At 41.8% G+C, this 27,008-nt stretch overlaps 2 protein-coding genes across 3 annotated transcripts; both read right to left on the reverse strand.

Moving 5' to 3' along the window:
* Positions 1–1,506: 1,506 nt before the first annotated feature.
* Positions 1,507–5,168, reverse strand: RPL22L1 (ribosomal protein L22 like 1). The gene is made up of 4 exons (XM_065410916.1): positions 5,108–5,168; positions 3,256–3,348; positions 2,725–2,846; positions 1,507–1,770 (listed from the first exon to the last, which is right to left on the reverse strand). The coding sequence occupies exons 1-4, from the start codon at positions 5,114–5,116 to the stop codon at positions 1,626–1,628; spliced, it is 369 nt and encodes a 122-aa protein (XP_065266988.1). The 5' UTR covers positions 5,117–5,168; the 3' UTR covers positions 1,507–1,625.
* Positions 5,169–12,548: 7,380 nt separating this feature from the next.
* On the reverse strand, positions 12,549–23,398 carry EIF5A2 (eukaryotic translation initiation factor 5A2). 2 transcript variants are annotated; one of them, XM_065410439.1, is made up of 5 exons: positions 23,272–23,398; positions 22,497–22,686; positions 20,343–20,447; positions 18,355–18,486; positions 12,549–17,487 (listed from the first exon to the last, which is right to left on the reverse strand). In XM_065410439.1, the coding sequence occupies exons 2-5, from the start codon at positions 22,659–22,661 to the stop codon at positions 17,428–17,430; spliced, it is 462 nt and encodes a 153-aa protein (XP_065266511.1). In that variant the 5' UTR covers positions 22,662–22,686; positions 23,272–23,398; the 3' UTR covers positions 12,549–17,427. The 2 variants fall into 2 exon arrangements, with proteins under 2 accessions (XP_065266511.1, XP_065266510.1); XM_065410438.1 differs by having other exon boundaries at positions 22,497–22,689.
* Between the last annotated feature and the right edge of the window lie 3,610 nt (positions 23,399–27,008).

The following is a 27,008-nucleotide window of genomic DNA, read 5'->3' on the forward strand; positions in this document are numbered from 1 at the left end:
AGTTACTGGCTATTGGATTATATTATTAAATCGGGCCAGAGAAGTATTTCACACCCCTTCCAAATACTGTTTCTTGTATCATCTGCCAGCCCAAAGCTACTGTGCACTGCTGCCTAAGGGGGGGGAAGACAACTGCTTTCAGCTACCAAAAAAACAACTAATCTATTTTTAAAATTTCTGTTACATTTACTAAAAGTGTGAAAATAAGACAAAGAATGGACTATTCCACATAGTAATGGATTGAAATCAAAACTTATTCCAAATGACTGTCCCCTTCACCTTCAGCCATCACATAGCAGTTTTTTGATCACCAGTTATCTGAGCGATCTTAGAACTATCTTATTAGCTATCCATGAGCCATTTGATCCCTCAACTTTAATTACTAAAAAGAAATTTTTTAAATAATTTTGAAGGCTTGTGCAACACACAGCATAAACCTCAAAGGGAACGCTACAGTGTATAACAACCCCTAACACAATTTGCCATGTTTACAGTCTAGTTCATGGCCAAAATTCTGGCTTTGGCAAAATTCCTTTCAATGAAACTAGGATTTGGTCCTTAGACCATACACTTTTTAGGACAGGCATTGTGTATGCTGCTATGTAAGATATCCACAGCTAGATCTTGCTTATATGAAGAAAATAATTGCAAAGTCCCTAATCCATTTTATTCTGATATTTTAAAGTTTGAATTATTTCATCGTAGGTGTGGGATCCTTTGATTTTAAATACAGAACTGCTAGTCAGCCAACTGAGCAAAAAAATTAAATTTGGGATTAGGGAAAGAAATTTTAAATTCAAAAAGTACAAGATGCGACATTTTAAATGTGACTATCAATGGGGACTCGGATTTTATTTCACTGGAGAAATAAAACTAAATATTTATTCCTTATTTTAGTTTTTAAAATACTCCAGTAGTAAGGATTAAACTAGAAAACTTGGTGATGACTGAAAATACTAAATGACATTTATTTGTTATTTGTATTCTAATTTAGGGATATAAGCTACATGTTAGCACATGGCACTTTACTCGTTATTTTCTGTATATAAGCAGATCACATTCTTGATCATCAAAATCTTGCTTTTCTTTGATAATTATATATGTACATTACACCTTCAACCTTTATTTTACCTGATTTGAATAATATAATGTTAAAACTTTTAGTTTTACATGGTTTTTAATTTTAGGCATGTTAAGATGGAAATAGTTGGTCAAAGGCCTTCTAGAGTCACAAGAAGTCCTATAAGAATGTGCATGCCAGAACCCAAATGTGATTATGCGTTCTGAATGCATGCAAATTTAATGTAAATGCAAGCGCAAAGTGCACAATTTTCCTCTCTTTCACTAGTTTTACTACACCAGTGCAACTCCACTGACTTCATAAATTACTCCTGATTTACCCCGATGAAAGAGAATCGCAAACAAAGTACACTTCTCTACACTGGCCTTTTACTGTGAATGAAAGTGCAAGAAAGGTTAGTAAGCTGACCACACTTCAGCAGGAACTTTTTTTTGAAACAGTGTACAAAACCTTTATTCACCAATAAGTTAAAGTGCTTTCATAAATAGATGGTTAGTCTTTTGTACGCTGTTTAAGAGTATAAAGCTTTCAGTAAAAGCTTCATTTATTCCTCAGACTCTGATCCTTCCTCATCTTGACTGATTTGGAAGTAGCGCAGCTCATATGTCTCCTTATCAGATGCGACCACACGAAGCCAGTCACGAAGATTGTTCTTCTTGAGATATTTCTTTGTGAGGTATTTCAGATACCTTTAAAAAAGGTAAATATCAATTAATATTCTCTCATAAGACTTCTTATTGCTGTCTTCTGTGTGACATGCAGGATTCAATTTTATGAATGTAACAAATACAAAAATTGCAGTTTTTAGTAGACATTGAATATTTCCAAAGGCCACCATGCCTAACACCCCTGTTCAGAAACTAAAATGGACTATATGTATATTAACTACTTCATATGCAGAATTTCATTGCTGAAGTATCAAATTTTTGCAGTATGTTATACTTCACTATCACACAGTGCTATGGCAGTGAAGACAGTGATGTCAAAGCACTAGAAACTGACACTAACACACTTAGTTTAGTATTCTTCCCATCCTAAAAGCTTATTTACACACACAACAAACTGTAATCCTTAACTGTTAAAGGGGTACAATCCCCCACAAATTCCCCAGTGTGGATGCAATATAAAGGTGCTTATTCTGATACAGCATATTCCCCTAAATTATGGGGAATAAGCTAACCCTGTATAAGGCAACTTTATCAAACACTGTGACTATGTCTATGCAAGCACGTTTGTCAGTCAGGGGTGTGGTTTAATTATGCCAATGGGAGAGCTCTCTCCCGTTGGCACAGAGTGACTACATAGGAGACCTTACAGGGGCACAGCTGTGCCACTGTACAGTTTGTAGTGGCGACATAGCTTTAGTTCACACAAGGGGTATACTGATTAAATTATCTCTGTACAAATACACATCACATGGCTAAGCATAAGTTAAACTGATACAAAAACTGTGTGTAGGCCTGGTTTAAGTCACTAATATTTACATGTTAAGAAAAACAAATATTACACTATTTTACACTAGATCATATCAGAATTAAATTATATCCTGTCCATCTAATCATAATTCAGAATCAGTTGAACCATAATATGTATACAAGGACAAGCAAATCAACAACCACCTTATAAATCAAAACTATGCCCACCTTTTAGAGAACTGCTTCTCAGATATGACTGTGATCTTGTTCTTAAAACGTTCAATGTGAACTATGTTCCCCAGGTTTCCAGTTTTTCCATTGACCTTAACCTTCTCCTTTAGGAATTGTTCCTATTTCAATAAAAGAGGAAAAAAACACTAGGGAATGGTGCCCTAGGTATGCACTAGGGAAGGGACCCTAGCCATATAGCACATGTTAAAAATCCAAATGTACTGTACATGTTATGTACATAACACAATAAAATCTTGCTGTAAGCAACTGAAACAACCTCTAACAATCTTGAACACTTTTAATGTAATGAATAAAATTTCTTCTCTATAAAAGACGTTTCATACTTTTTGTGTTTGAAAATTCAAGCCTTTTTAACACGCATTTATTTAAAATATAAAACTATACTGACTGACAATTTACTTTTTTAAACTCAATTAATATACTTTGTCAGCTGCGGTCTGATCTCCATATATACTTAAACATATTATAAAGTTGTTCATTAAGAGAATGAATAATAAAGCTACTTACAAAATTTCCAGAATCAAATATTCCATCTTCTACAGGATGGGTGAGGTCAAGGCTAAACTTCCAAGCTGATTTTTTTGATTTTCTGTCTTTTTGCTTTAAAAATAAGTCAACTAGTTATTATATATCACTCCCCCACCTCCCTACACACACTTTAAAAACAAAAACAAAAAACCCTACTACTACCAGGGACATCTGCATGAAAACAGAATCCTGTTTGTTAGTTTATTTATACACCTCTACCTCGATATAAGGCTGTCCTCAGGAGCCAAAAAATCTTACCACATTATAGGTGAAACCGCATTATATTGAACTTGCTTTGATCCACCGGAGTGCGCAGCCCCCCCCCGGAGCACTGCTTTACCACGTTATATCCGAATTCGTGTTATATCGGGTCGCGTTATATCGGGGTAGAGGTGTACTATCATTAAATGGACTCCTTCACTACCTCTTGCAAGGAGTAACCACACAATTGCCTGACATCTCCTGGACAAAGAGCTGATTACACTGGCTCTTAAGGCCTGAGCTAAACTCATGCATTTTTTTATTGCATTGCTAGGTCAGAGAGGGAATTTTCATGTTTTACTAAAACAATGGGAGTCCTGTGGCACCTTAAAGACTAACAGATTTATTAAGGTGCCACCGGACTCCTTGTTGTTTTTGTGGATACAGACTAACATGGCTACCCCTCTGATGTTTTACTAACATAGCTATGCTGGTAAAAGCCCTACTGTAGTTGCAGTTTCACCAGCGTAAATGCACTTTAACTAGTATAGCTCATGCCAGTACAAGCACTTCTATACAAATATAAGAGTTTAACTATATTGGTGTAATTATACTTGCAAAGCCTTCTTGCTGTAGGCCTTAGTTTCTTATTCTATATATCATATCATAGACTCTCATTACCAGTCTACTTATTATAAGTACTGAAAGCTCTTACCAAATTGGCATTAAAAGTCAACTTGGCCAACTCCCAAAATACATAGACGGTACAGCAACAAAACATGCTCAGAGGATGGAGACTTTAGGCACCCATGTTTGAAAATGCTAACCAAAAAAGGTGCCTCCACAGAAGATTTTCAGAAGTATTGAGCACCCCCAGCTCCATTCAAACGAATAGGACCAGGGAGTCTTCAGCACCTCTGAAAAAAGCTGGCCACTTTTACTGAGGTGCTTAAATATGGATTTATGTGCCTAGCTTTAGGTACTCATGTCTGAAAATCTCAGCCTGCGCACACAGCGGTCAATGCATAGTTGAGATTTCACAGGGTCCGAGTCACGCTATTGAAAGACCCAGTTTGAACGGGCTGTGCATTTACATGGTGCCTTTCACCTCAAGACCTCAACGCACTTTACGAGGCTAATAACCACCTCGGCAAGGCAGCGAGGCGTTAGCTCGACTTTGGGGAAACGGAGGCACGGACGCAGTTAAGCGTTTAGCCCACGGTTATAGCGCGAGCTCTGCAGTCCTAATTTCCACCTTCATGGGCTACCCGCTTTATAATCCCCCAGCCACGGCCCTTGTCCCCCTGCCCTCAGTGTTTCGCCTCGGGATAGCGTCAGCCTTGCCGCAAAGAGGGGGGGAAGGACCTGTCAGGCTGCACTGAGGGGGACGGAGGCCTACTGGAGCCATGACAACAGAGCTGCCCCCCATCTGCGGGCTGAGCGCGACCCCCGGCGCCGAGGTCCCTTGGGCGGCCCGTCAGCCGCCCGGGCCCGCAGGGACAGGCTGGCGCAGACCGGCCCCTCCCCTTGAAGGGAGCAAGCGGGCAGTGGGGGCCGGCGCAGCGGTACCGGGGCTTGCCTAACCCTCCCGCGGCCGCCGGGCGGCCACGCGCCCGCCCCGCTCACTCACCGGCGCCATCTCGCCAGCGCTCGGGCCTCTCAAAAGACGGAAGCCGCCGCCGCGCGGGGCTTTTATCGGGATCGTGGTGTGATGTCATCACGCAGGAGCGTGAAGCGTAAAGGAGGGACACGCAGCCGAATGTGGGGTGGCTGTTGCGTCACAGCCTGCGAGGGGGCGGGGCGGGGCGTGGGCATTAGCAGTCCGCTGCCCGCTATGCTCAACTGCAGGGCGCGCGCCGGGCAATACCGTGCTGCGCTGAGCGGTGTGAGGCGCAGGGGAGTTTGGAGAACTGCGTTCCTACTTGTTTGTGTCCCATAGAGCAGGAGCAGGCGCGTGAGGTTGGGGAGTGTTGTTTTTTTGCAGCTTTAAGAAACACGATTAAAGCAACAACAACAAAACAAACCCCAGGACAGCACCAGGAATGCTTACGTGCCAAAACGTTAAGAATTAAGGGGGGAAAGTCAGGCTTTTTAAAAAGGAAAAATCTTTGAACTAGTAAGGCAAATCCATCCAACCTAAAACAAAACCTTGGGGCAGTTTTTCAAAATATTATCTAAGGTCCCGCTCCTGCAATGAGCCTTGCCCAGGTGTACCCCTAAAGCCAGGCAGAGCTCTGTGGAGGACTGGGATCTAAATTTCTAAAGGGGAAGAGGGGAGGAAGCATCTGCACCCATGATTGTGCCCTCTGCCTTGCAAATGCAAATTGTATTGACTGAAAATGTTGAAGCAGTCACACTTTGAGCCAGCATTGACATAGTTTTTTCTTGGCGCAGGCAAACTATGGGCCTTACCCTGCATTAGGCTATGTTAACACAGACCCTAGCACCTTTACAGCAATCCCACTGATTTCAATGGGACTCCACAAAGATAGAGGGCTTTGTTGTGTTAGCAGCTCCTATGCAGCACTCAGTCAACAAATCATTTCCCTGTACTGTATGCCTTTCGCAGCCAGCATAACGCTCTCAATAAGCTATAATGACAGGTCTAATCCTGAAAACTTCTGCTCCTTGAAGTGGTGAAACTTTTTCTCTCTCATCCTCAACTCCCCAAAACCATCTTTCACACCCACTATTGTAACATATAGTCACCCTCTTTCTGACTGGAATCCATGCAAAGTGATGACCTGCTGTCAATACGAAAGGCTTTAAGATCAAAATAGTGAGTGAGTCAGGACACCAACACCATGGGAACATAAGGACAATTGGCAACAGAAAACAGAACAAGGCGGCAGAAGGGGAGACTAGAAATGGGGGAGGCTGTGGAATGACAAAATATGGAAATTCAGTCAACTTTGCAATAGGTCTGTGTTACTCTTACATGGTGGTAGAAGAGATAATGCCTGCATACAGGGACCAGAAAATCTATATCAGTTTCAAATATATTAGCACTAAGGGACTGTTGCAGCAGGACAAAGGGCCATTGGACCACACTTAGGCTGGGAACAACCCCTATATGGTCAAAGTGGCAACACAAATTCCCCATTTCTCTATATATCATAAGATATATCTATATATCATAATATTCCAGGAACCTGACTCTGTATGTCACTCTGGAGCTTAGAATAACTGTAGTCAGTGTGAAGCAATGGAACCAGCTACAAGCATGGTTGAGAGCTCGTCTTATTCAGAGTATCACCAGGTTCAATCATCACCAGGTTTTGTGGTCTGTCACTGTCCAACCCTTAAGGTCTCAGATATTTTTGACTTCTTTTACACACATAACTTTATGAATTACTCCTGTGACAGGCTAGTACAGGCTTTCAGCTACTAAAAGTTAATGTCTACATCAGGGGTCGGCAACCTTTCAGAAGTGGTGTGCCGAGTCTTCATGTATTCACTCTAATTTAAGGTTTCGCGTGCCAGTAATACATTTTAACATTTTTAAGTCTCTTGCTATAAGCCTATAATATATAACTAAACTATTGTTGTATGTAAAGTAAATAAGGTTTTTAAAATGTTTAAGAAGCTTCATTTAAAATTAAATTAAAATGCAGAGCCCCCCAGACCGGTGGCCAGGACCCGGGCAGTGTGAGTGCCACTGAAAATCAGCTCGCATGCCGCCCTTGGCACACGTGCCATAGGTTGCCTACCCCTGGTCTACATGTTGCTTTAAATTATTCCTCAATTTTACACATTATAATGACAGGAGCCCACCCGACCCCCAATATTTCTTCTTTCCTGGCCCCACAAAAGTCAGGGTTGTAGCTTGATTGCTCCTGTATCTTTATCTTCCTTCCCACCAAGTCCCAGTTTCCCCTCCATTCACCTCTGAATGGCCACTATGTGCAGTTTCTTCCTGCATCTCCCAAGGTACTAGAAAACTGTCTTTTTATCCTTCTTCCAACTTCCTCCTTCATGATTATGATCTGGAAAAACCTGTTGGCAATACTTGGGACAGCATATGTCAGGTGGCTATTGTGACGGGTTATCCCTCCACTCCGGGGTGCCACCTGATATACTGGGGTACCACTGAGCCCACCTGTTCCATCAGCCTGGGCTCTCTTATCTTGTCCTGCTGAGCCAGGCCCTCAAGCCTCTTCCAGCACACACAGGTAGGGACACACCCAGTACTCAAGTGCACACCCGTCTCTGGAGCGCAAACCCAAAATATCATCTTGCGCTGCACAGAGAACTGTACAGCATAAGTGTGTGAAATTCACTCCCTCCCTCAATGTGGAGGAAGATATGCCCAGCTTGTTGCCTCCCCTCCCCCGTTATGAATTCCACAAACTGGTTTTAGAGAAAACAAAAAAGTTTATTAGCTACAAAAGATAGATTTTAAGTGATTATAAGGGATAGCAAACAGATAAAAGCAGATTACCCAGCAAAATAAACAAAAACTTAATTAAGCTTAAGATACTAAAAAACTGGTTACAAGTAGTAGTTTCTCAAGGTTGTTTTAGGCAAATTGCAGAGGTTCTTGTAGGCAAGATGCTCTTGCTTGCCGCTTAAAACTCCAGGTATTTCTTTCACAGGCCAGACACCTTCCCAGCCTGGGCTCAGTCCTTTTCCCCTCCCTTGGCTTTGTTTCTTAGATGTTTCCAGAAGTCATCCTGGGCGGGGATTCAGTGAAGAACCAACCCTGATGAAGTCACACCCCTGCCTTAAATAGGTTTTACATATGGCGGGAACCCTTTGTTTCCCAGTGTGGTTCCCTGGTTTCCCCCCGCCCCAGGAAAAATACTGGTGTTCTATCATGGAGTCCAGTACCAGGTGACACGATCACATGACCCTGCAGTGTCAAAGCAGCCATGAGTCAAAAGTTTATTTGCAGTGTCCACAGGAAGGCTTTCCAGGAAGGTGATAAACATCTAAGACATATTGTTCTCTCTAATGGCCCATCCAGACTGACTGCATTCTGTCTGGTGGGCGTTCCCCAGGTGTAAACCCACTTGTAATTGATAGTCAATGTTCCTAACTCCAGATACAGAAATGATACATGCATACAAATAGAATAATCATATTCAGTAAATCATAACCTTTCCAGTGATCTCACATACCTTATCTTGCACAAAAATATATAATATGATTATAGCATAACTATGATAACAGTATTTCTATTAAGAATATGGGGGGGGGGGTGTCACAGCTATACAGCCAGATTTGTAAAAAGAAATGGCCTGTTGTCTCTGCTGCGCCTATGCCCACATGTACATCAGCTGGGGCATCATCATCATCAAATGCTGGTGGCCTGATTTTCAGCGCACCTAATGAGCAAGACAGCTGAAGCTGGCTCACTTATGCACCTACACAATTCTTAGAATAATAGCTGCAGAACTCTTTTTTTTTTTTTTTTTTTTAAACACACACACAACAGAACAGGATGTGTGTAAATATTGCCACAATTCAGGGCAACTGCATGTGTATGTCCCCTCTGTGGTCCCTTGAGGCTGTAGGCTCCCAGCTCCTCAACCGTCATGTGACTTGGGTAGACCTATGAGCCTCTGGCCCTCCTGTCTAGTATTTTTCCCCGATGGTGTTACTTTTCTAGAGGTGTTACAACTGGAATGAATTTACCTAATCACCCACCATTACTCTTAGTTCCTAGAGGAGCAGTGGTCACCTTCCCCCATGGAATTACATATGATCCCTGACCCGCAATGATACATTAACTGAATACAGTCTGAGCTCCCCAAGACAGTTCAGGAAATTGCCATATCTGTCATACCTACACAACAGGCAGCAAGTACTTCACAACTTGAAAGTTCATTTTGAGTCCTCATCGATGACCACAAAATTTCACATAGGGTGGTGAGAGATTCTATACAATTTCATGTCTAAAAGCCAAATGACTATATAATAGCCATATGACAATTTAAAAAATAAGTAATACCAGTTACACCACAGAGACTGTAATGACTGTAACTAACAATTAAAATGTGTACAAGAGTTAGTGCCACATATTTTTTTTTCTTTTTATTTAGAAACATAAAACATACCCACACATAGTCTCCGAGCACACTATTAATTTTAAAAAGGAAATTTGTCTTACCTGTGAATTTTCATTCAAGCACAAGACATCTTCTCCATGGTTAGGGCACTTATCTGGGAGGTGGTAAACCTGCAGTCAATTCCCTGCGACTCAGGCAGAATGGGAATTTGCACTCACAGCTCCCACATCCTGTGTGAGTGTTCTAACCACAGGGCTTTTGGGTATAGGCTGCACCTTGTTTTTTCTTGAGAAAAGACTGACCTGCTTTAGGCACCTAACTTCAAGAGAGGGTTCATGGCTGTGAATCTGAAGGGTAGAAAGGCACCTCCCTTTAGCCCAGAGTTAGGTGCTTAAGTCATTTGAGGGGCAGGGCTTAGCCCAGGGGTAGGCAACCTATGGCACGTGTGCCAAAGGCGGCACGCGCGCTGATTTTCAGTGGCACTCACACTGCCCGAGTCCTGGCCCCCAGTCCAGGGGGCTCTGCATTTTCATTTAATTTTAAATGAAGCTTCTTAAACATTTTAAAAACCTTATTTACTTTACATACAACAATAGTTTAGTTATATATTATAGACTGATAGAAAGAGACCTTCTAAAAACGTTAAAATGTATTATTGGCACGCAAAACCTTAAATTAGAGTGAATAAATGAAGCCTCGGCACACCACTTGTTGCCGACCCCTGGCTTAGACTCTACCCTTCTCCTCAGCATTTTCTACTGGCTAACTCAGGCAACTCCCCACTTAACATGCTCCCTTTTTTAAGCACCTCACTCTTCTCAGGTATTGTATAGGGAGCCCTGATGCATAACTTGGGGTTGTAAATTCCACTTGGCGGCAGGGGGCCGAAAAGTTAAGCACTGCAGTGCTCAGCCTAAATCCCTCTTATGAATCCCACACTTAAGTGCCTAAATGACATGGGCTTTCAATAGGACAATACTCTTGAAAATTTTAGCCCAAATTGTGTTGAGTTAATCCATTGAGATTTATACAATCAGTTTAATGCACACTTTCTAGGCCTCTTTGGTGAGCTCTGACAGCCAGCTGTCAAAACAATAAGAAACATAGGCAGGCCCATCAAGAGAAATTTGGGGCGCTAGTACATCATGTTCAGTGGAGCCCCACCTCCTCACATTTCACTTTATTTACATAGATGTTTTGGGGCTTCCCCTGTGCTCAGGGGCCCAGTCCAATTGTCTCTCCCTCTCATCAGCGCTCAGTACAGGACTCACTTGAGAGGAAGTTGCATACTCCCAGTTCACACACAAAAGCATTATGAACATGTCAGAAATTAGCAGAGCGCTATCAATTTCCCTTGCCAGCAAAGTGAGTCTAGGAGCATCTTTACAATCTTGCTGTCTGTGCTGGAACAGCTCAGAGGACTTGGAAAAGAATGTGCTAGATTTCTAGAAACAGGTAATGAGGGTGAGGGTGGTGGTCAACAAGCATGTAGACAAGGGTGATCCACTGGATAGTGTACTTAAGTTTTCAGAAAGCCTTTGACAAGGTCCATTACCAAAGGCTCTTAAGCAAAGTAAGTTGTCATGGGATAAAAGGGAAGGTCCTCTCATGGATCAAACCTAGATTTAAAAGATAGGAAACAAAGGGTAGGAATAAACAGCCAGTTTTCAGACTACCGAGAGGTAAATAGTGGTGTCCCCCATGGGTCTGTACTGAGAGCAATAGTAAGGTTGTCAATTTTGGTTTGCTATATTCCTAGAGATTTCATCACATGACAATCTTTAAAGATTAATTTTAATGCTGGAGACTCCAGGCTCATCCTGGAGGATTGGCAGCTCTAACCAGTACTATTTAACATACTCATAAATGATCTGGAAAAAGGGGTAAACAGTGAGGTGGCAAAAGTTGCAGATGATAAAAAACTACTGAAGATAGTTAAATCCAATGTAGACTTTGAAGAGTTACAAAGGGATTTCACAAAACTGGGTGACTGGGCAACAAAATGGCAGATGAAATTGAATTTTGATAAATGCAGCAGTCAAAAAAGCTAACAGAAGGTTGGGAATCACTAAGAAAGAGATAGATAATAAGACAGAAAATATATTACCTCTATATAAATCCATGATACACCCACATCTTGAATACTCCATGCAAAGTATTCACCCCCTCTCAAGAAAAAAAATATACTGGAATTGGAAATGGAAAAGGACAACAAAAATGATTAGGGGTATGGAACAGCTTCCATATGAGGAGAGATTAATAAGACTGGGACTTTTCAGGTTGAAAGACAAGTAAAGGGGTATATGATAGAGATCTATGAAATCATGACTTGTGTGGAGCAAGTAAATCTGTTATTGACTCTATTAATAGGCAGCAGGTTTAAAACAAACAAAAGGAAGTATTTCTTCACATTATGCAGTCAACCTTTGGAACTCTTTGCTAGAGGATGTTGTGAAGGCCAACACTATAACAGGGCTTAAAAAAGAACTAGATAAGTTCATGGAGGATAGGTCCCTCAATTGCTATTAGCTAGGTTGGTGTTCCTAGCCTCTGTTTGCCAGAAGCTGGGAATGGACGACAGGGGATGGATCACTTGATGATTACCTGTTCATTTGCTTTGAAGCATCTGGCATTGGCCACTGCCGGTAGACAGGATACTGGGCTGGATGGACCTTTGATCTGAGTACAACCATTCTTATGATGCCTCTTTGCAGCATGTCACGCTATTTGTCTGTTATATTAGAAGCAACAGATTAGTAAAACCTTACTTCTCTCCTAATTGGAGGAAACACAGCAATATGAGCAATTATAAAGGAGCATGATTGCAGCATCCAGAGAGCCATCACAGTTCTTTCTAAACTATCATTCAGTTTGTTAGGAAAGTATTCTTCCAACATCAGCAAACCTTTTACCTAATCACATACAAAAAAAAAAAAAAAAAAAAAAAAAAAAAGAGTATTTCCTGATGAAATCAGGTTCTTATATCATGCCCATCACTATGGTATGTCTTTATTCTTGGAGAAATTTACAATATTCACATGTCAAGAAATAGTCACTAAAAAATGTTAAGAGTTTGATTTTATTTCTTTTGACAGGAAAGTCAGCACTCCCCCCAACCCCCAATACAACTTTGACAAGCCCTTCTAGTTTAAAAAAAAAAAAAAAGTTTTTCATATGGAATGAACAAATGTATTGCTAAAGGTAGTGAATAAAAATAAAAGGTATTTCAAGACTGGACCTTAAGTTTAGCTTCCACTATCCCTCTTGCTGTAACTAAAAGTCAAATGCACAAATATTTCATAGAAACATTTTAGCCAGCTTCATCGTCTAAATGTTAAAGGGCCTTCTTTCAACCATCTTTTGTAAGCCAAACAAACTTCCCTTACGCTTAGTAACTGAGAGCTTCACTATTACACAAATGAAAGATGTACAGTTATACCTTTCAAGTTATTGGTTTTAGGACTTTAAAAAGCAAATATATATTCTACAATATATAAATATTTGAATCCGTCCAGCTGATAACCATAAGTCCATTTGCTCACTTATCCCTAAAGACTAGATACAATAACTTACAGGGTGTTTTCTTTTTGCTATGATTAGTATGATGTCATTGCATAAATACAGTAATTAAAACTTCTCCTCTTCCCTCTCCCTTTTTAAAAAAATACATTGACTAGTACTTGATATGTTTATAATATAGAATAATTTGAGAATAATGGGGTATCATTTATTTTACAGTAATATGCAGCAAGCATTTAAACTAAACAAGAGAGTTTCTAAGTTTACACTGGTTATTTACCACAATACAGAATCACCCTCAAAAGCCAAATACTTTAGGGTTAGACTACAGATGTTAAAATGAGACTCAAGAAGCTCTAAATGGACTGTGCAAAACTAAAATTCAACCATATGTTCAGCATAACATATTCATTAAGATTTATACCTTCATTAAAATTGTCTTGATACATAAAATTCAATGTGATACCCAATAGCCTTAATAGTAAGGACATACTGAATCTTCCTTTCCAAACCTGAATTCTTGTAACAAACTATATTCTAATTATTCAACAAAAAGTGTGTTTTATTGAATTTTGAAGCCCATTTAATATTTTAACATGCTTGACTTCAGTAAACCTACTAACTACAATAGTTTGACCTAGTCCCAAATGTGATTCTTTTACAGATTATGTAGAATACAGTATTCTGAGATTATATAGACTGTGCACCATCTCAGGAAAGCTACAGGCTACTATGGATCAGAAAAACCCTGTAAGAGACTTGCAAGCAGTTACTGTTAAAATAATGAACTTCAGCCCTGAGAACAATGCATTCAAATCATGGCTCAACTGGCAATAGTCTAGTTGAAAAGCAACCATATCAAGCAAAAATTAAAAGGGTCCATTTAAGTTGTTAAATAATATTTATCAACACTTGAGGCAAAAAACAGCCTATAGTACACTTAAAGAATTGAAAAGACAAAAACCCTATAAAGACTGGTGCCATAAAAGTGTAAAAGTAAGTGAAAATATTTCCTACACCCCCTAGTTTTCCACCTTTTAATTTAAGGAATTGCAGCAGCTGCTAAGAGTTTGCAGTTTTCATGTTCTGGTAGCAGCAAGTTAATAAAAAAAAACCCTTAATTTAGAAGCTAGTAGTACAAACCAGGTAAATAGATGAGATCTGTTTTAAAGTGAAGCTTTGAGAGCAAGAAATTCACCTCATGATGTTTCTGATAGATATTTCAGGAAGATGCAGCAGTTTGAATTGCTACTAGTAGCAATTCAAAGGTTTATTGTAAATATGACTATTGACAGTAAGCTGAAATAGCTTGCTATTAAAGAAATAGCTCAAACATTGGTTTTAAGTTTAGTAAAACATAATACTGTAACTTAACTGATGAAGTGTCCAAGATACTAGTAATAGATTAGTTTTCTCCAGGCAATTCCATATGTATGATGACCTAATAATTACTTTCATAGATCTCAAAGTGCCTTACAAAGGTGGATAAGCAATAGGTATTTAGTCATATGCAAGACTGCTACAGAACCAGCCAACAGAACAAACTCTTGCTTGGAGAAGTACTGTCATCTCAAACCTACATTTTGAAGAACTGCAGGCAGTGGTTAGTAGAACTGCCTTTTAGCCCTAAGAAATCTCTCAGTCAAGGGACTACTTTGAGATAGCTAGTCCTATACTTTCCGGACACTTGTGGACGAGCTGCATCCAATGTCTGATTACATCAAATGTTTTAGTTGCATATGAGATCTTTAAAATTGTATTAACACAATAAGATGCTACACTAGCTGAATTTGTCCAGCCTTTGAACTATATTTTAATATAGTTATAGCAGCCAGAACTTGCATTAGCTTGGTTATGTCAGTGCTAGACATCCTAGCTGGTTGCAGGCACCTCATCTTGTCCTTAAGACCAGGTCCAGAGGCACTGGTTTTTATTGACCCACACCATGAGATATTGAAACGTAACAAGCACTGCTGTTCCCTCCTACCCTCCCACACTCCACTTCCTGGTGGGGTACAGGAAGACAAGGAGAGCATTGAGGTTTAGCTCTTAAGAAAGCACTATAGTTTACACAGGTTTCAGCCTGTAATAGGGTGCAGAGCCTTGTTTTAAGAATCAAGTTTATTGTTGCATACAAAACAAGGTGCTATTTAGGAAGTTCAATCACAATGCCCTGTAAGCAAGGCAGAAATATGTAGTGATACTTGACTGCTGTAAGGATAGTTACAGTACATTGTGCTTTGAGATGGATTAGGTAGCTATTTATTGCTAGCCTGAGCTGCATGATGCTTGTCCCCCTCTGTCATGGTATACTAGGCACATGCATACCGTCAGTGTGTGTTTTACTTTTCATCACTCAGGTTCACTGTAGTCTACCAGGATATAGACTAAGTTTCATATACAAGTTCAACTCATAAGGTAATTGCTCTACTCCAACCCCTTTAGTAGGTTGGAGCGTTCCTACTGCTAAGTTAAATCTATTTTAAGATAGTGGATAATAGCCTGAAGTCATGGCTCCTGCAGCCAATGAAAGATAGAGATTATGAACAGTGTATGTTTTGCAAGGGCAGTATTCCAAGTATTTAAATTGTCCCAAATTAGTCAATAGCCATTGAAGCTTAAGGCAAGTTTATAAAGTGGTTCATTAGAAGTAGGCTTGGAAGGACAGATTTTTAATCTGTCAGTAAATATCCATTTGACCATACTCACAAACCAACTAAAAGGTCTACATTGATAAACAAAATGTACAGATAAAGAAAAATGCTGCTTGAGAACTTAGTTTGATTTAAGGACATCAAACTGTAGATTTTGACACGTGATGTTGGCCATTTGTGTTTTAGAGACTTATAATTAACTTTGAATCTCAACATCTGCTGTCATTAAGTAGACATCTCACCCTGCTCCCAAATTTCCTACAACTGAAATTTAAAGTTTGATAAACATGCTTAATATAAAAAAACAAATCTAGTTCTGCCAAGCCCCATTATAGGGAAATGTGAGTTGAAGTTTAAGCCATGAACTAGTCTGAGAACGAATTATAGTAGAAGAATGAAATTCATGTGTAAGAGCACCATACAGAAAGCACAAGATGCTAAGTTAGTGACAATTCTGTCAGTTTTGCAGAGCCTTTCATGTTTGCCATTAACAAGTTAACGAAGTCATGCCTAAATACACATTTTTAAATGAGTCAGGAACAACTGCTGTGTTCATGGCAAGCTACCTATGTAGCTTCTGCCATGTTTATTTCTAGAACAGTTACATGTAGTAACTTATTACTACTACTCCCATATTTGAGCCATGATTATGTTTTATATTGGTGTCCGCTGTGCCTGTATTTTACTTTTATAAATGCAAACTTTTTTGCATTTGAATAGTTAGGTTTCCTTTACACATGAAAAAGATGTGCATTTAAGTTCCAATGCTACAATTCATTAAAAAAAAAAAAAAGTGGTCAAAAACCTATACTCCTTGTGCTACAAAATCAAAGTAGTTAGAACCTGAACATTTACACCTAACACTGGAAGCACTGCAAGAGATTCCTGTGGAGTTAGTCACTCCTTTTTATAGTTTAAGATAATACAATAAGAGCAACTGAACTGCATTTTTCTATTTTTATTATTTTTAAGTCTGACAAAGGCCTCAAGTGAAAGTCTCACTTTAACATCTAATCCCACCTATTTGTGCACCTTTAATCTGGCTATGTAACATCCAACCAACATTCTGACTGCCTGCCTACACCAAAGGCAGATTTTGACATTTTTATAAAGTTACAATAAGCAAGCCAACAAGTTGGCAAAGGGAGATTATAACAAGAGGTAATACAGTTAGTTGCACATGGCCACCAGGACTTTGTCAAGCTAATTGGCATTTTTTTTTAATCACTTGAGTTTCATGGTCTAAGAAATGTGATCAGCACCCACAATTCAATGAGAATCCCAATTCACAAGATATTAATGTCTAAGTTAAAACAATTCTATATTATGTCAGTTCTAGCTAAATGTTATGGCAAAAAAACTAAATACTATTTATGTTCTAGGTTAATTTAGAATCCTAGATACCATCTACTATTTTGTCTAAAATCCCCTGAATACTGTACATTGTCTGTTCAAACAGACAGACATGTTTTGCTCAAACAAATAAAATATACCTGCTAATGAATGAAACCATCAGGTTTCTTGGACCCATGAACTGAAACCTACAGGCATGTTAGTTACACAATTCATAAGGAATTAAAACCTCAGTGATTATGAAAATTGCCAGTCAGCCTGCAACACTAATTCAGAATCCAGCACTATTTTGAAACAATCCAAAAAGAAATGAGGTTGCTTGTGAAGGCCATAGCTTTGGTGACAATCAGAACCAAATTTAAGATCTGTGGTTTGTCTGGACCTGAGCAATTGCTCGAGCCTGGAGATCCCATTTATTTGCAGGGCTTTATGGCTACAGCATATTCTTCGCTCATTGCACACATGACTGACACCTAGAAGACAAAAGATAAACATTAAAAATTTATGGATAACACTTAATCACAAGAGACTTAAACCGATGTGATAAAAGGCACCCCACTGAAAACTCATGTTGGAGGGACTCCTATCCTACCTCCTCTTGTTGAGAAGCAGCAGTAACTACAGATAACATGGAAATGTATTTAATCTGTCTTTAATACAAAAAGTTTTCTACACCTGGTCATTCCATCTGGCCCTATGATGCGTTCTCTCTGGATATGCGTCCCTTTCTTTGCCCTGCTGCTTGGTCATCTGTTAGTGACTGGCAGCTCTAGGTTCTTCTCTCATAGCAGATGTTAGAGACAGCGAGACCTATCTATACTGACAAACCCTTCTAGTGGAGATGCAGTTTATACTAGCAAGAGTGCTTTTGCTCATATAAGCTGGATTTCCATTAGAGCTTTTATATTTATAGCTCTGTTGGGTAATGGTGTAATTTCCCCCCCCCCCCCCCCATTCCCCCAATGCTGAGCCCACACCACTATGCCAGCAAAACTGAAGTTTAGACCAGGCCTCAACTTGGCTTGTAATTTCTAGTTTGTGGAACAGCAAAGCATCTGGACACATGCAAATGCAGCTGAGGCGAGAACCAGCAAGCTTTCCATCAACCACAGAAGGGAGACCACTGTTAATTGCTTGAGCTGGGCTATTGAGGTTCATTTCGAAATAGCTATACTCCTAAATTTGGTAGGAAGGAGTTTCAGAGCGTAGGAAATTGGTATACTTCCAAATTCAGATTGCGAGAAGACCAGGACCATTCTTTATCACAGACTCTTATGGAAAGTATAGACACCCTTTAAAACTTGCCCTTTAGTGGCACCTTGATTGCTTTCTGTTCTTACCTGTACATCTTCACCTGCATTGTATTTCCCCTCTATTTCTTTGCCTAGATCACCTTCTGGCAGCTTCAAATCCTCACGAACTTCACCGCTTTCTGTCAGCAGAGAGAGGTAGCCATCCTGAATACAGATCAGCTACAGGGAGAAGTTGGTTTTTAGAAAATTCATACTGCTAATTTGTCTGAATAGCAAGATTTGCTAGTTTGTATTAGTTCAGTGTATCAAATATTGAAACTAGGCCATCCCGTTACTTGCTGCTTCTAATATCACAGTAGTTCGGAGACAGATTCTGCATTAGTCATGTTAATTTTGTTGCCTAATCAGAGTACAAATCATGACATTTGACAGTTTTAAAATGACCTTTCGAGAGAAGGGATTGAAAGCTATTAGCTTCTGCTAAACTAAGTTAAGTTGCACATTTGTTTTCAATGGTCAAGTTATTAAGCACAGGGGTAATAGAGTCCTGGATGGTAGCACAACTACAAAACAAATAAGCTGACTTGAGTATTTCTCTAGGCCATCACATCAGATTCCATTTATCTGAATGAACCACTGCAGTGGTTTTTAACTCTAGCTCTTAAGTGCTGCTTTACAAGGCACACACAAGGTGAGTCAGGAAGAAAATTTTAGACTGCCATTTTCTGTATGAAAGTTAAGCTATTTCTAATTTTTGAATGGTAATAGTTAAGAAAGTAACTAGCTTTGGACACCAAAAGGCTAGAATTTCCCATAAGACTGCATCACATATGAAAGTTCATATATCCTAACAGATCTAGATACGGCCTTACTTCTCAGTAACTTACTAGAGGGACCTCTAAGTGAAGCTAAAGAACCAGGACAATAGTCCTAAAAATACAAGTGGGAAGCTCAAGCTCTATAAAATTGTGATTTAGTATTTGGTATGTAGAACCAACAGCTCTGAAGAAAAGTTACTATCCAGAACATGTACACTACAGGCTGCAGAATACATGATGCACACCAGGGCACTAACGAACAGTCCACCTTGATTAGGAGGTTTAGCATTAGTACTTTAACCATGTAACCTTGAGTTGGCCAATTAATACTAATTGAGGATGTCATTTCATCTGGACAGAAATCAACTAGTGACTTTAAGATGAAAGCCACCATATTTTGCTACCATCCTCCATAACTCATTACTTCAGAGTGATCCACCTTTTGACTTCATTTGCACCAAGTTAGCTGACTGAATTTCTAGTGTCCCTAACTCAGTGCACTCTGAATTCATCACAGCTGTCACTTCACACAGACTAAAAGCCTTAATAGAAATGACAAGGCTAGAAACGTGACTATCCTAAGATGTCAATTATGTTATGTCGAAGTGAAAAGTAGACTGGCAGGTGGCGGAGATTTGAGGTCTAGTTAGTTTGTCAGCATCCTTCTAACACTTCAAAAAAGTTATCAAGTTAACAAAGGAAATTTGTGAACCAGTTCCGTGCATCTACACTCCTCAATAGTGTTCAGGAGGATCAGAATGACTTTGGAGCAGTGCCATCTAAAAGGTTCAAGTCAATTTCAATTCAAAAGAAATTCAATAGGCAGAATCAGATACAGCCAAGAGTAAATGTGCTGCTGTAAGGAAGTCCAGAAATCTTACCCAAGGTAGTCTTTTCTAGCCCCTATAGTAAAGATACTATCCCATCCTTCGGTATATAACCATTCTCCTTTCCCCATTATAGAGTCATATTACCATCTTGTACTCCCTGACAGCATAATGAAGTTAACATCCCAGACTTCAGGCCAAAATTTTAGAGTGCACTGCTAGTATGCTCAACAAGGGAGTAATAACTACCCTCAGAAGAGAAAGAAAAAGGGTCTGAAGTGGGAGAAGCAACTTTTTTTAGTTTAAGCTAGCTAAAAAAATTATGACATGCAGTTTAGGAGTGGAGCTAATTTACTTGTAGTAACTGAAATTTGTCATTATGGCAACAGTTAGGAAGCTGTCTAATAGCACCATTGGTAAACAGACTCACTTGATAGTCATTCCTCTTGATATTTGGAACATCCATGTTATGAGTGGATGGGCAGATATCTTCATATTTTTTGCCAGTGAAAATATCAATACCAACCAAATGAACCTGCAAGAACAGTAGTAAAGAGCAATTAGTTTTTCTCCACTTAGGATCAGTCACTGGCAGCCCGCTGTTCAAGGCAACAGTTTAAGTTACTGGTTCATTTTACACATAAAACCAATTCCACTTGAATGGGAGGGACAAGAATTTTAGTCCAAGAGTTTATGGGTAACCTGAAAAAGAGAAAGTTCTGCTTGCACCCTTTCCCCCACCCCCGGTCACATATGAAGATGGTCTGAAGTATTTGTCATAAAAGGAGGAGAGTAAGAAAATTAGAGCCTTGGTATCCCAGTTCTACAATGACATCACTAGATTTGATACTAAGGCTATGTTGGTTAGGAGTGTGAAAAAAATTTCACTCCTAACTAGTGATGTAATGCCAAAAGGTCTCTTTTCGCAAGCCTACAGTAAAGTTTGTGCTGGTATAGATATATACTTACAAACCTTAGCTTGGGCCAGGCCTGAAAGATGAGAGGGAAATGGGATTTAAGCCTGTCTCCCCCAGTATTAGGGGCATTTCTAGAAACTCCCCAGTATTGCCAACACCAAACTAACCTATTCACAAGTCTTTTTGCTATGGCTTTAGACGTGTTTGTGCTGTTACATGTCTACGCTAAGACTCCCATGATTGCCGGACTGAGCTGAACTAGTATTACCACAACGGAATGTAGACTAAACCCTGGTATAAACCAGGCTATCAACTGTTAACTCCAACTAAGGTCTCTCTGTCCACCCTCTTAAACATCAGAATCTGGGCTGTTTCCAGGTCACTTAACTAAGACCCAAATGAACAAGGTGGTTACCTGCCCTTATCTTTATTTTGGTAATTATTTCAGGGCATCTTAGCTGCTGGTAGGCACTGAAGACATTAAAACTAGCTTTAAGAACAGTTTCTAGAGAAAGATACTAACCAAAGGTATGTCTACACTATGGCCTCTACAGCTGCACAGCTACCACAGCACTGCTGTAGCACCATAGCACATATGCTCCCTGCATCAACGGAAATTTTTTTCCATTGATATAGGTAATCCAACACAGCCCTGAGTGATGTAGCTAGTCAACCTAACAAAATGTAGGCCAAGCCTGAGGGTCTGATAGGAACTTTTTAAAGCCATGAGAGTGTGTCATTCCCCCCTATACATCTCCTTACTGCTCCCAGGGGTGGGTGTAGGTCTCTTAGATTTTTTTTTTTGTATCTTTAGTTAATTGCTGTTAGCCTCTATTGTTTAGTAGACAAACATACCATAGGCTTCTACTTCAAGTGTAGTGAAGACTTAAGTACTCAATTAGCATGTGGTAAAAGCCAAGTATTCGTCACCTAGAACAGAGGCAAGGGAGTGTCTACACCAGCCTTCAAAAAACACATGAAGTATATCAGTTAACTGCTAGTTAGCTAGAGACACAAGAATCTAAATGAAGCCATACCAAGGACTAGTGCAAAGTATGTCTACTTAGACAAGCCATATAGATGGTCTCAGAAAGTGGGGGCGGGAGGGGGAGAAAACTCTTCCACACAGTACTTTACCTTAATTCTAGATTTTTGTCTAAATTAGGATTTGGAAAGTCTATTAAATGGGTTATATGGAGTCCTTTAATATGTCAGAGGCACCGCCAGTTCTCTACAGTAGCATTAACATGCATTACTCAACACCTTCCAAATCCTTCTTTAGGCAAAGGCTAGTCTGTAATCCCTCTACCTTCTCAGAGCACTTCCATCAAGTCAATAAACTCTAGTTCATCCCCATGTAAATTTCAAGAGTCCTCAAGCAAAAGGCATACATGGGATCTTGTCTTGAATATTACCCCCACTATTTATCATTTGCTGTAGAGCTGGGATTGAATAGTACAGAAAACTTGCTCTGAGGCACGGGCACACCAGTATTATGCACATAATTCCATAATTGGAAGGACTAGAAGTGTAGCTAAGGATCTGACAGGTGATTTGTGCAATGTGTGTTTATTACACACACTATTTATATTAAAAAAATAAGTAATTGAGGGAGGAGATATTCAAGCCCAAAAGCAAAGGTATGAGAATGTGCCAGTCTTGTTTACCTTGGCATGACCATGCTTGCCAGTCTTAGAGGTTGACATTTCAACAATTTTGCAAGGACGTCCCTTGAGCACGACAAAGCCGTTCTTGCGCAGCGCAGAGCACTGCATGGGGTAGGTGGAGGAAGCACCAGCATCTCCAGTCGTGAAGTCAATCTCATCGGCCATGGTGCGCTGGGTCCGTTAGTAGGTACTACTAGAGAATAAGAAGAGGATACAGCTTTTACCAGCAAACCAGACAGCTTAGAGACACGTGGGGGGGAGGGTCCCAGAGCTCAGGCGGCAACCCGAGCAGCTACACAACAATTAAGCAACCCCTTAGCCCGGGACAGCCGCGGGGGTTTATCTGCAGTGCACATATGTCCTGCCCCCGCGCTGAGCGGCGCAGGGGGCCGAGCTGCGCCCAGGCTGGCTGGGCGCAAGGCGGGTTGCTGGCTGCCCGGGCAGCACGTGCTTCTCGGCAGCCCCTCAGCTGGGCGCAGGGTCCGCCTGCCCCGGGCCGGACAACGGCGCGAGGGAGGCCTCCAGGACACCCGGCCCTGCCCACGTGCCTGTGGCAACGCCGCTGCAGCGCCCGGCCGGATTGCGGAGGGTGCCGGGATCGCGGAGACAGAGCCGCCCTTGCCACACACACCGTGTGCGGGGGGCCGAGGAGCCCCACGCCGGGCCCAGCCCCCGGGGAGGGTGAAGGGCCCCAACCTCCCACGGGGCTCCCGGCCCGACCCCGCGCCGGCAACTCCCGCGGCCGGGAGCGGCGCGCGCTAGGCCCGGCTCTTACCCGCCGATTGGAAACGGAGCGTCGGTCGCTGCGCACACGCGCCCGGCCTCTAGCACTACAGCAGCCGGGGGAGGAGGGAGACAGGACAGAGCGGCAGAACCTCACGCGCACTCCTCTACTCCCCCGCCCCCCCCCACTTCCGCTTTGTACCCGCGGACGCAGCTCTCATTGGCTGCCAGGAGGCCAGGTTAGGCGGGGCTCTGAGTGCCTCCGCCCCTTCCATGTGACTCAGCGCGCACAAACTTCCCGGTCACCCGCGCGCCGCGCCCCGCCCCTACCGTGGCGATTCACCGCCGCTCAGCATTGGTTGGAGTCTGACCACGTGGTGCGGAAAGTTCGCTTTCCCCCCCCCTCGATCCGCTCCTCCTCCACATGCCTTAAAGAAACAGCACTTCCGCTTGGGGCGTCTCTCCAACCGGAAACAGGTTTGCCCACAGGCATGTGGGGATGATCCGCGTCTCGCCTACTATGGAAAGCGGCTTGGGTCACAATACCCCCTTTACCGCCCCCGCCCCGCAGCTTGTCATGTGACGCTGGCGGCCATTACTACCGAGGCAACTTCAAAGCGTGTAAAGGGGCCGGTTTGGTGCTTGCCTTTTGCAGGCAGGGGGCAACGGCGCCGCGGCGGCGGCCCTGCCACTGAGCCCATCCACCGTAGCAGTGCCCCCAGGCAAGGCCCCTGAACCCTAGGGGTGGGGCCCCTTCCCCGCAGCTCTTCCACCCACTATGCCTCCTGCTCCTGGGGAGGACATGCAGCCCGTCCCTGCTGTAAGGGCCGTCCCTCCTTTGGTGCCACACATCCTGGCGGGGCAACTCCCCTTAGCGCCTGCCAGGGGTGCACATTCTGCAGGGCTGTGGCATGTAGTGTTGCCAAAGTATTTAAAAAATAAGGAGTTGTTTTCTTAGCAGCCCTGCACTCCTCCTCTTCCTGATGATATCATTATTATTAATAAAAACAACAAGGAGTCCTTAAACCTATTATTAGTATTAATAAGGAGTGCTCACCTACGTTCACCACGGGTATTTCTTGCTCCTTTTTGCAGCACTCAGCAATTCCTGATCTTGTACAGAGATGGAAAAAATAAGGGATGTTCCTTGTAATAAGGGATTGTTGGCAACCCTAGACATAACTGGCATGTCCCCCCCTGCCTATGAAACACCAGGCCAGGAGTGAGACTCTCACCTTGCATTCTACCCTTGCCCCATTTCAGAGTTACTAGCCAAATCCTCAGAACACTAGCTCAGAAGCAGCTATCGCTCACCCAACGGAGAGAGAGGGTGGGCCAGAGCTGACCAGGCTGACTTTGCCACACTGCCTTTCAGATAAATGGGCCAAAGTATGCTTGTCCAACTTACACTATGTGGATCTTTGTCTCTTTCTAGTGGTTAGATGCATACAGAGGTTTATGAATCTGCTACTACCACCATCCTAATGTGCACTATTGTTGTGCTCTAGTAAAGGTTTATGCTTGGAGATCCCAGGTTCAGTTCACATAGCTGAGTGAGGAAGGGGCATCATATATTTGCTATGCTCTTTCTAACTACTAGGTCGTACTCTGCTAACAGAAGCAGGAACAGAACCCAGGAATCCTGCTACCCAACATTCTAATGCTAGTTCACAAATAAAAATAACAAGGAGTCCTTGTGGCACCTTAGAGACTAACAAATGTATTTGGGCATAAGCTTTCATGGGCTATAACCCACTTCATCAGATGCATGGAGTGGAAAATACAGTAGGCAGGTATAAATATACAGCACATGAAAAGATGGGAGTTGCCTTACCAAGTCGGGGGTCAGTGCTAACGAGGCCAATTCAGTTAGGGTGGATGTGGCCCATTCCCAGCAGTTGACAAGAAGGTTTGAGTATCAACAGAGGGAAAATTATTTTTTGTAGTGACCCAGCCACTCCCAGTCCTTATTCGGGGCTAATTTAATGGTGTCACGTTTGCAAATTAATTCCAGTTCTGCAGTTTCTCACTGAAGTCTGTTTTTGACGTTTTTTTGTTGAAGAATTGCCACTTTTAAGTCTGTTATTGAGTGAACAGGGGGATTGAAGTGCTCTCCTACTGGTTTTTGAATGTTACAATTCTTGATGTCTGATTTGTGTCCATTTATTCTTTTGCATAAAGACTGTCCAGTTTGGCCAATGTACATGGCAGAGGGGCATCGCTGGCACATGATGGCATATATCACATTGGTAGATGTGCAAGTGAATGAGCCCCTGATGTTGTGACTGATGTGGTTAGATCCTATGATGGTGTCCCTTGAATAGATATGCGGACAGAGTTGGCAACGGGCTTTGTTGCAGGGATTGGTTCCTGGGTTAGTGTTTTTGTTGTGTGGTGTGTAGTTGCTGGTGAGTATTTGCTTCAGGCTGAGGGGCTGTCTGTAAGCGAGGACTGGCCTGTCTACCACGGTCTGTGAGAATGAGGGATCGTCCTTCAGGATAGGTTGTAGATCCTTGATGATGCGCTGGAGAGGTTTTAGTTGGGGGCTGTAGGTGATGGCTAGTTCACAAATAGTTGTATTAAAGCTTGTTATATCCCCAGTTCAGGCTACTCCTCATAGAGGATAACAGCATGGCTCCCACACCAGTCACTCCTACCTGCTGACATGTCTAGGAGGAAAAATACATTTGTTAGTTTGAGAACACAGGAATAATTATTAAAATGAATTTATATTGCAAAACATTATATTTAGAGGTGAATTTGGGTGTTGTGTTAATATTTGTTTTGTTATTCTATTTTCAATGTTTGTATTCTGCTTAATAGAAGCTGCCCCTTTGAGAACAAGGTGGGGCTGAGGGTGAGGCTTGAAGAAGACAGAGTTGTGTGGGGGAAGTGTTGCTTCTGTATGCAGAGATTGGAAGACTCATGAATTAGCCCATATCTACACTACGGGTGCTGCAGCGGCAGAGCTGCAGCTATGCGTCTGTGGCACCGTAGCATAGACACTTCCTACAGCAACTGAAGGGTTTTTTCCCCGTCAGTGTAGGTAATCTACCTCCCTGAGTGGCGGAGCAATCAACGGAAGAATTCTTCCATTGAGGTAACTGCATCTGTCAGTTTACCTATGGTGCGGTGGTGTGAATTTTTCACAGCCACTGAACAACATAGCTAGGTCACTCTAAATTTTAAGTGTAGACCAGGTCTTAGCCACCTTGCTTTAGCCTAAGGGCTTATCTATATGGGGCATTTACCAGCATAACTATGCTGATAGAATTATACTGCTATAGTTATGCTTCTACATTTCCCCATGTAGATAAGCCCTTACTCGACAGAGCGTGACCACAGCAGTTGAGTTCCACATCCTGGCTGTCATGCCCCATGTCCACACTGACGTTGTATCTAATAATGAGAGAGACAAAGATTTATAAATAAATAAAGATATCCTATCTCCTAGAACTGGATTGAAAGGTCATCAAGTCCAGCCCCCTGCTTTCACTAGAAGGACCAAGTACTGATTTTGCCCCAGATTGCACCCCCTCAAGAATTAAACTCACAATGCTGAGTTTAGTAGGCCAATGCTCAAACCACTGAGCTATCCCTCCCCCCTGGCTGTTTCTCATGTTTCATATGCTATTACATCCTTGTGCTGTCAGGTTTGGATCCCCTTCAGTCTAACAACTGGAACTGACAGATGCTGGTTTTTATGGAGATGATGTTTCTCTGGCATGCAACTGCCAAAGCTGCTGCCAGGGGGTGATGTCACATGTTTCAAGGGTGGCTTTTTGCCCG

Source organism: Emys orbicularis, chromosome 9 (genome assembly GCF_028017835.1).
Source record: "Emys orbicularis isolate rEmyOrb1 chromosome 9, rEmyOrb1.hap1, whole genome shotgun sequence".
NCBI lineage: Eukaryota > Metazoa > Chordata > Testudines > Emydidae > Emys > Emys orbicularis.